General features: G+C 40.9%; 1 protein-coding gene across 5 annotated transcripts in view; it reads left to right on the plus strand.

Annotated features, from left to right (window-relative positions):
* The window catches only part of LOC124211984 (nocturnin), a 30,294-nt gene extending 25,936 nt beyond the window's left edge, over positions 1–4,358 (plus strand). For all 5 annotated transcript variants that reach the window (XM_046611621.2, XM_046611623.2, XM_046611622.2 and 2 more), the window contains exons 2-5: positions 157–377; positions 748–813; positions 947–1,534; positions 2,449–4,358. In XM_046611621.2, the coding sequence (XP_046467577.1) occupies positions 157–377; positions 748–813; positions 947–1,534; positions 2,449–2,747 (1,174 nt within the window). In that variant the 3' untranslated portion in view covers positions 2,748–4,358. The remainder of the gene's footprint in view (positions 1–156; positions 378–747; positions 814–946; positions 1,535–2,448) is intronic.
* The last annotated feature ends 5,762 nt before the right edge of the window (positions 4,359–10,120 follow it).

A 10,120-nucleotide genomic window follows, 5' to 3' on the forward strand; every position in this document is an offset into this window, starting at 1 on the left:
ATTCAAGATTATTCTTAATGATCGACGTTGTTCGAAAACCAGTAAGAGAAAAAAGAAAAGTAGAAATAGTTATCCGTTGGGTAATTTTATTTTACGACATAGCGATTGGTAGTGAGATTATATTCCTAACATGTTTTTTCCATTAAAAATTTTCAGGATGGGGAGTTTCACGTCGTCGCCTAAAATTCTAAACGAGGATGCCCAGGACTCGGACATTAATCTACCGGCTAGAATGACTCGCTCGGAAATGCTCGATCGGTGTCGATGCGAAGGCGTTCAGCCACTTTTGAGACGACATTTCAAAGGCGCGATCAAAGATGTCGGCGTCAATACTGCGGACGATTTTAAAATGCTACAAATCAATGCTGTTAAAAAAAGTTAGTATAACTGTGCAGTCTGTGTATTTTTAATTTCCCGAAGGGGAAAAATGACGTATGTACATTAGGGTGTTCCAGAAAAAAATCGTGGAAAATCGTGGATTATGTTTTTTCCTGAAGCATCCTAATGTATATTCATCATATTCCAAAATTATTCCAAAACCTTTCAGTTATTGATAATATTATCTCACCTTACAAATTTAATTGATCATCGATTATTTCACATTCTTGTTTCCGTATTCAGACTTATCGGTACGTTTCTACTTACGCTTCCCGTTCAATAAACTACACTGCAATCGTGTTTCTTCCAATCAAAGATTTTCAATTCCGTCTACATCGATCGACGATTAATTAATTAATGTCCTTTCAGCTTGCGTGCAGCCGTTGAAGAGCCCAAACAAGATACGAGTATTCCAGTGGAACGTATTGTCGCAATGTAAGTCGATCCGTTAGTAAAAATCGCGGCTTTCCAGCTGCATTTGTGTGTCGTCAACTTCTTGGCTTCACATGTGACAGTCCACGTGTACTTCCTATTAACAATAAAGATGTAATCATTCGATGTTCAACAGCACTGGGAACAACAAACGACAGTTTCGTCTGTTGTCCGGAGGACGCTCTGGAATGGGGAAACAGGCGATATCAGATCGTCCAGGAGATCCTGGAATACGCACCGGATGTAATCTGCCTCCAGGAGGTGGACCACTTCAACTTCCTGAAGGCCTGCCTGGAGACCCAAGGATACACCGGCACCTTCTTCCCGAAACCGGATTCGCCCTGCCTTTACCTCGACGGCAACAACGGGCCTGACGGATGCGCGCTTTTCTACAGACGCGAAAAGTTCGACTTTGTCAAGTCCGACACCAGGGTGCTGGAGGTCTGGCGAGTCCAGAGTAACCAAGTCGCCGTAGTCGCCGTTCTCAGGGTCCGGGAAACCGGCAGGGAGTTTTTGGTAGCCGGTACTCATCTCAAAGCCAGAAAAGGCGCCCTCTTATCGACCCTCAGGAACGAACAGGGCAAGGACCTCCTCGATTTCGTCCATTCCAGCGCGGAAGGAAGGCCCGTTATTCTTTGTGGAGATTTCAACGCGGAACCGACGGAACCGATCTACAGGACAGTCTTGGGATATCCGGGACTTAATTTAGGAAGCGCTTATGCAGGTGCGATCAATCGTCGTCGAACAATGTTTACTTCGTTTACGAGTTGGGCTTTCCGTACCCAGCTCTCGAACAATCTTCGTAAATAGATGCTAATTTAAACGTTTGCCCGAACATTGCCGCGAAAGTTGACGCTGAACGTTTCTAATCGAACTTTTCTAAACAAAGCTCAAACACCCGTGAACGATTTAAACATGCTGCAATATTCATCCTATTGACAATTCATTCTCGTTATATTTTTCCTAATGATTTTCAAACTCGCGTTTCGTTCATCGCTGAAATTAGACGAGTTTTTTTCTAAACGATCTCTCCAACTCGTTTTCGACTTTGGATTCGAAACACTCGACGTATCAAATATATGCCCAGAAGTTTGTACTGCAGAAGAAAGCAATGATCGAGTCTGAAGAATCTAGACACGTTTTGATCTGTTAATATTCATCAGAATTAAGACACTTTGATCGGATTGAAGTTTTTCAAATTTGTAACAAATTTCCAAAGCTTTGAAAACTTTGTCGGCTTACCCTCATCTCTCATGTCATGAGATTTTTACATGAGTTATTTTCAATATCTTGTACGTGAGTTACGATGAAAACGTAAAATTGAAGACCAATGTCCGGCAGAAACTTGTTCATTACATGTATACACGTAAATTTCTCCTTTATCAATGCACGGTCACTTGTACACATTATACGTTACACGGTGAAAGTTCCAAGTAGTCGCAACTGAACACGAAAGACTTCTGGGTATAAACAGGCGTGAGATCATTCGCTTCAGTTCCTCCTCTCATTCCGGACTTCCTGTTCGCGTTCCACTTGGTCTCGGTTTTTTGTTTTTTACTTTTTGTAGTTGTACTCGCCATACCTTGTACCGTTTTGCTATTTTTGTGCCAATTTGTCAACGTGCAGATCGACTTGCAGATTTTTCACCCAACAAGGATGTCCCTTCGATGGACAGAGAGCCACCCTACACGACGTGGAAGGTCCGAGACGAGGGCGAAGTCTGTCACACCATCGATTACGTATTTTACAACAAAGACGCCTTCGTGGTGAACGCCGTTCTCCAGTTTCCAACATCCGATGACATCGGCGAAGGTCGCGTGCCGTCCTACCAATATCCCAGCGACCATTTCTCCCTTTGCTGTGACTTCCGGTTTCAGGATCAAGAGAAAACTGGTCAGGCGCATATAGAGGAGCTCAAAGGCGTCAGTAGCTTATAAATAATACTGTAGCGTTATTCACGCAACAATCGTCTCGCCATTATTCGCGATTAATAGGTACCGCAGTTATTTGCGGCATGTATAGGTATAGTGTTGATGTTCATGTTTGTAACTAAGACACTTCACGAATTAATTAATTAATCGATCAAGAGGCAATCAACCGTTGCGATCACGATTTTCAATCGATACGGACGATTAGGTCTCTGAGATTTTTTACTCTCGTATCGCAATTTGGCAGGCAGTTTCTGATCTTTTATTTTCGTACTGGTTTCGTTGACTCGCGTTATTAGACGTTACGGAAATTTGCGATCGGAATGCTAATCGCGATACCTCCGGAGATGACACAATCTAGGTGTATTATTAATTAAGAAACGTGCCTTTTTTTTTATTACCACTACTATATGTTGAACGAACGAATAAGCAAAAGTTGGATCTTAGTCGTCGATCTCATACTCATTTAATGACAGTTGACAGGACTAGAGAAATTGAAGTTTCAAGAGAATTGCTAGTTTTGTGCCTGGTACAATGATTGAAAAGATTGCGAGGCGATGCGACTGACTTGGTTCACGACCAAAATGCAGGATTTAACTTTTCCGGTTTTGTTCCTTGATGAGAAAAAAAAAATAAATAAAACACACAAAATCACAGACAAATATTTCTGTCAGTTGTCTGCTAGTTTCTCTTATTTTAAATTACTTGTTGTATATATTGATACTGTAATACTTAGTAACGTGATAGTTCCATGCAGACCGTGTATGACATTGTATTTAGATATACGACGAAAGTAGGAAATATGAATTTTTTTTTAATGATTATGTAATTACAATATGCATCAACATTGACAATGGTTCGCGATCACGAACGTCAGAAAATTTTATTGGATAGTTGACCAAAAAAAAGTCCCTAGCTATTCGATTCTTTTTTTTTCATTTATCCGTTCTAATGGAAATCAAACAAAATATGCGATCTTATTATTAACCCCCTAGCTTTCTAAGATACGTTTAACTTTTTTCTTTTACAAATGGCGTAATATACTGTGACTGTTGACCTATGTGATTATTTTTTGATGTACAGAACAAATTGAAGAGGATTGAAAAAGAATAAAGCGTTATAAATACAGGTTGAAACGCTACGATAATAAACAGTAATCGACAAATTATTGCTAAGTATGTCATTTATATGAATATTTCTTTTCGTTTTACTGATTACGGTCATATGATATGAGGATCTATGTGTAGTAAGGGGATATAGTCGCGGCCTCATGTATCACGTTTGCGTGAAACTATGTTACATCATGTATATTACGTCGTTTGAACAAATTTTTTCTTGATTCGCGTTATTCTACTATTGTTGTTCGATGATGTTGCAATGATTTAACTACCATTGTACAACAAGGATGGATGAATGAATATCGACGTATTGTCGCGATAGGTGTGAACGATAATATTGAATGAGTGATTCCACTAGATGTTGTCTCCTATACAACGGTCCGGAAGAATTGTGATTTAGTCGTTAATTCAGAAGATTATGAGGATATATCATGTATTATTATATCTTGTATGTGTATATTGAATGATATTTTTATTAAAATGATGTTCTATTCATCGTTAATTGTCTACGTTCTCCTTCATCTCTGGTTAGTAATGATTAGCATGAAGTAGACAAACATTGGCGCTATGTGATCTAAAGCTCCTGATCCCCCTCGCTATATGAAGTTGACATACTGCGACGAAGGATCTATTCCAGAGCAGAACGGACAGCAGATAAATAACATGAACAATCATTCGTTTCTTGGCTGTAACTCTGGATGCGTTGCTTGCCGCCTGATCGAACTCCGCTTACGTCGAGATAAAGCCTGAAAGAATGATTTTCGGCGATTTTCAGAATCATCGAAATTTTAAGACAGATTGATAGGGGTGAGCCTGACCTTTGATTTGCGTGACAAAATCTTACGTCTGAAAATCGATTCGCATGGCTGTGCTTGGAATAGTTGGACCCTCCGGAATGCACAAAACGTAGTGAAAAGGTCGTAGGACGAACGGGAGCGGATTTACTAAGGAAAGAAGAGCAGTGCAGAAAGTACAGAAACGAATCTTTGGTTTTTCAGCTGTAACTTTTGATCCGATGCTCGCAGCCCATTGGGACCGTGCTCATTCGATTTCGCTCGCAAAATTACGTCGGAATAGCGCAACAAATAATTTATTCGAGCACTTTCCAGAATCGTCAAATTTTTGCCAAAAATACAAAGGGGTTAGCCTTCCTTTTTTTTTGGCTAAAAAATGTTGCCTCTCAGAATCGATTCGTGTGGCCCTGTTTGGAGTAATTGGACCCTCAGGATTGCAGAAAACGCTGCGAAAAGGTCGTAGGACGAACGGGAGCGGATTTACGAAGGAAAGAAGAGCAGTGCAGAGAGTACAGAAACGAATCTTTGGTTTTTCAGCTGTAACTTTTGATCCGATGCTCGCAGCCCATTGGGACCGTGCTCATTCGATTTCGCTCGCAAAACTACGTCGGAATAGCGCATCAAATAAGTTATTCGAGCAGTTTCCAGAATCGTCAAATTTTTGCTAAAAATACAAAGGGGTTAGCCTTCCTTTTTTTGGGCTGAAAAATTTTTCGTCTCAGAATCGATTCGTGTGGCCCTGTTTGGAGTAATCGAACCCTCAGGATTGCAGAAAACGCTGCGAAAAGGTCGTAGGACGAACGGGAGCGGATTTACGAAGGAAAGAAGAGCAGTGCAGAAAGTACAGAAACGAATCTTTGGTTTTTCAGCTGTAACTTTTGATCCGATGCTCGCAGCCCATTGGGACCGTGCTCATTCGATTTCGCTCGCAAAATTACGTCGGAATAGCGCGTCAAATAATTTATTCGAGCAGTTTCCGGAATCGCCAAATTTTTGCCAAAAATACAAAGGGGTTAGCCTTACTTTTTTTTTGGCCAAAAAATTTTTCGTCTCAGAATCGATTCGTGTGGCCCTGTTTGGAATAATGTAACCCTCAGGATTGCAGAAAACGCTGCGAAAAGGTCTTAGGACGAACGGGAGCGGATTTACGAAGGAAAGAAGAGCAGTGCAGAGAGTACAGAAACGAATCTTTGGTTTTTCAGCTGTAACTTTTGATCCGATGCTCGCAGCCCATTGGGACCGTGCTCATTCGATTTCGCTCGCAAAACTACGTCGGAATAGCGCATCAAATAATTTATTCGAGCACTTCCCAGAATCTTCAAATTTTTGCCAAAAATACAAAGGGGTTAGCCTTACTTTTTTTTTGGCCAAAAAATTTTTCGTCTCAGAATCGATTCGTGTGGCCCTGTTTGGAATAATGGAACCCTCAGGATTGCAGAAAACGCTGCGAAAAGGTCGTAGGACGAACGGGAGCGGATTTACGAAGGAAAGAAGAGCAGTGCAGAGAGTACAGAAACGAATCTTTGGTTTTTCAGCTGTAACTTTTGATCCGATGCTCGCAGCCCATTGGGACCGTGCTCATTCGATTTCGCTCGCAAAACTACGTCGGAATAGCGCATCAAATAATTTATTCGAGCACTTCCCAGAATCTTCAAATTTTTGCCAAAAATACAAAGGGGTTAGCCTTACTTTTTTTTTGGCCAAAAAATTTTTCGTCTCAGAATCGATTCGTGTGGCCCTGTTTGGAGTAATCGAACCCTCAGGATTGCAGAAAACGCTGCGAAAAGGTCGTAGGACGAACGGGAGCGGATTTACGAAGGAAAGAAGAGCAGTGCAGAAAGTACAGAAACGAATCTTTGGTCTTTCAGCTGTAACTTTTGATCCGATGCTCGCAGCCCATTGGGACCGTGCTCATTCGATTTCGCTCGCAAAACTACGTCGGAATAGCGCATCAAATAATTTATTCGAGCACTTCCCAGAATCTTCAAATTTTTGCCAAAAATACAAAGGGGTTAGCCTTACTTTTTTTTTGGCCAAAAAATTTTTCGTCTCAGAATCGATTCGTGTGGCCCTGTTTGGAGTAATCGAACCCTCAGGATTGCAGAAAACGCTGCGAAAAGGTCGTAGGATGAACGGGAGCGGATTTACGAAGGAAAGAAGAGCAGTGCAGAAAGTACAGAAACGAATCTTTGGTTTTGCAGCTGTAACTTTTGATCCGATGCTCGCAGCCCATTGGGACCGTGCTCATTCGATTTCGCTCGCAAAATTACGTCGGAATAGCGCATCAAATAATTTATTCGAGCAGTTTACAGAATCGTCAAAGTTTTGCTAAAAATACAAAGGGGTTAGCCTTACTTTTTTTTTGGCTAAAAAATTTTGCGTCTCAGAATCGATTCGTGTGGCCCTGTTTGAAGTAATTGGACCCTCAGGATTGCAGAAAACGCTGCGAAAAGGTCGTAGGACGAACGGGAGCGGATTTACGAAGGAAAGAAGAGCAGTGCAGAAAGTACAGAAACGAATCTTTGGTTTTTCAGCTGTAACTTCTGATCCGATGCTCGCAGCCCATTGGGACCGTGCTCATTCGATTTCGCTCGCAAAACTACGTCGGAATAGCGCATCAAATAATTTATTCGAGCACTTTCCAGAATCTTCAAATTTTTGCCAAAAATACAAAGGGGTTAGCCTTCCTTTTTTTTCGGCTAAAAAATTTTGCGTCTCAGAATCGATTCGTGTGGCCCTGTTTGGCCCACGTTGGACCCTCAGGATTGCAGAAAACGCTGCGAAAAGGTCGTAGGACGAACGGGAGCGGATTTACGAAGGAAAGAAGAGCAGTGCAGAAAGTACAGAAACGAATCTTTGGTCTTTCAGCTGTAACTTTTGATCCGATGCTCGCAGCCCATTGGGACCGTGCTCATTCGATTTCGCTCGCAAAATTACGTCGGAATAGCGCGTCAAATAATTTATTCGAGCAGTTTCCAGAATCGTCAAATTTTTGCTAAAAATCCAAAGGGGTTAGCCTTACTTTTTTTATGGCTAAAAAATTTTGCGTCTCAGAATCGATTCGTGTGGCCCTGTTTGGAATAATGGAACCCTCAGGATTGCAGAAAACGCTGCGAAAAGGTCGTAGGACGAACGGGAGCGGATTTACGAAGGAAAGAAGAGCAGTGCAGAAAGTACAGAAACGAATCTTTGGTTTTTCAGCTGTAACTTCTGATCCGATGCTCGCAGCCCATTGGGACCGTGCTCATTCGATTTCGCTCGCAAAACTACGTCGGAATAGCGCATCAAATAATTTATTTGAGCACTTTTCAGAATCTTCAAATTTTTGCCAAAAATACAAAGGGGTTAGCCTTCCTTTTTTTTTGGCTAAAAAATTTTACGTCTCAGAATCGATTCGTGTGGCCCTGTTTGGAGTAATTGGACCCTCAGGATTGCAGAAAACGCTGCGAAAAGGTCGTAGGACGAACGGGAGCGGATTTACGAAGGAAAGAAGAGCAGTGCAGAAAGTACAGAAACGAATCTTTGGTCTTTCAGCTGTAACTTTTGATCCGATGCTCGCAGCCCATTGGGACCGTGCTCATTCGATTTCGCTCGCAAAACTACGTCGGAATAGCGCATCAAATAAGTTATTCGAGCAGGTTCCAGAATCGTCAAATTTTTGCTAAAAATACAAAGGGGTTAGCCTTCCTTTTTTTGGGCTGAAAAATTTTTCGTCTCAGAATCGATTCGTGTGGCCCTGTTTGGAGTAATCGAACCCTCAGGATTGCAGAAAACGCTGCGAAAAGGTCGTAGGACGAACGGGAGCGGATTTACGAAGGAAAGAAGAGCAGTGCAGAGAGTACAGAAACGAATCTTTGGTTTTTCAGCTGTAACTTTTGATCCGATGCTCGCAGCCCATTGGGACCGTGCTCATTCGATTTCGCTCGCAAAACTACGTCGGAATAGCGCATCAAATAAGTTATTCGAGCACTTTCCAGAATCGTCAAATTTTTGCCAAAAATACAAAGGAGTTTGTCTCAATCATTCCGTCACTGTCGAGTCACAACCCTCTTATCTCGGCATTGGTCTGCATTACTCATTCCCGACGTCATCGAGCCTTGAGGGATAAAGAAGTGCATAGTCGACAGGACTAGACCAACACGGAAGACTGAATCATTCAAATAATCAGCCCTTATCTCATTAGAAGTCATTCGGAATTAAAATGCTTTAATTTCACAAATGAATCAGCTGTGTGTCAGACAGAGACCTTAGTAGTCGTAATTCAATCCTTTAATGATCGTCGCAGCGATTCACTAACAATTGAACATATTTTTTCCCATTCACTTTTGTTAATGCTTGACATAGTCCTATTACTGGTGCACGTCTCACTTACATCGTATGAGCTAGAGTAACTCAAACTTAACAAACGTTTCGTTTAACAATATATTTTTGTCAACCATTTAACAATATTCCGTAACAATATAATTCCAATCTCATTATCACTTGTGCTCAACCAATACTGAAGAACCTCCTCCTTGGTGATGTATCTCAAACGACGAACTTCTAAAATGCGCATCGAAGTCATCATATATGCAATATTCTGCGGCTTTTCGTTATCATCGACCATTTCATTGTTCCAATATTGTAGATGCGAATTATTCATCGTCTCATACGTAGAGCAGGCCAATGTCGTAATAACAAAATTACTAACAATATTTCTTCAAGTCAAATTTCAAAGCTTTTTCTGTCCACTCATCATTCAGCAATTGTCAACATACCACATGGAATAAAAACACGTTTACCAACACCACATGATCGGCTCGTACCAATGATATATTCTCAATAGAAATTTGATACCTAATTAAAGCTCTTATTGTCTAGTCGTATAATGGTAATAACAATCTCTATACCGTACTAAAACTAGTCAACTTTCTTGTATACTCTATTAGAAAAAAACTTTGGGTTTGTGTCCACCCTCTACCCTAATGCTATGCTCAACTCTCAAGAACAAGCGCTTTTATTACGTTCAGTTTGCGAGAAAACTGATCGTATGAATAAAAATAAAGTGCCACCCAACTATCAAGTTGAATTCTTATATAAACAGTGGCGGGAGTAACCCGGAACAATAAAAATTATCGTGGCAGTCTACATTTAATCACGAAATTAATCACGCCGTAACCAGTGCATATCCTAGTTTTTCAATACTTTTTCTACACGATGGATTCATTCGTGATCACTTTTAGCCATCAATATTTTTATAACTACATGCTTCTACGATTGCACTGAGAGCGTATCTTTGCATACAGTCATCAGATAAGCTGTCTTTTCATTAAATTTGCAAATTTTCGGTATATCCAAATTCATTCACAACAGTTCGACTATTCAAGTCCCTCGATTTTAAAAAAGGCGTTTCTGATCTGTTCATGTTCCTACATTATAGATAAAAACCAATCAGCTACTTTCAATTTTAACATTGCTTCCACTATCCCAC

This window comes from Neodiprion pinetum, chromosome 2 (genome assembly GCF_021155775.2).
Source record: "Neodiprion pinetum isolate iyNeoPine1 chromosome 2, iyNeoPine1.2, whole genome shotgun sequence".
NCBI lineage: Eukaryota > Metazoa > Arthropoda > Insecta > Hymenoptera > Diprionidae > Neodiprion > Neodiprion pinetum.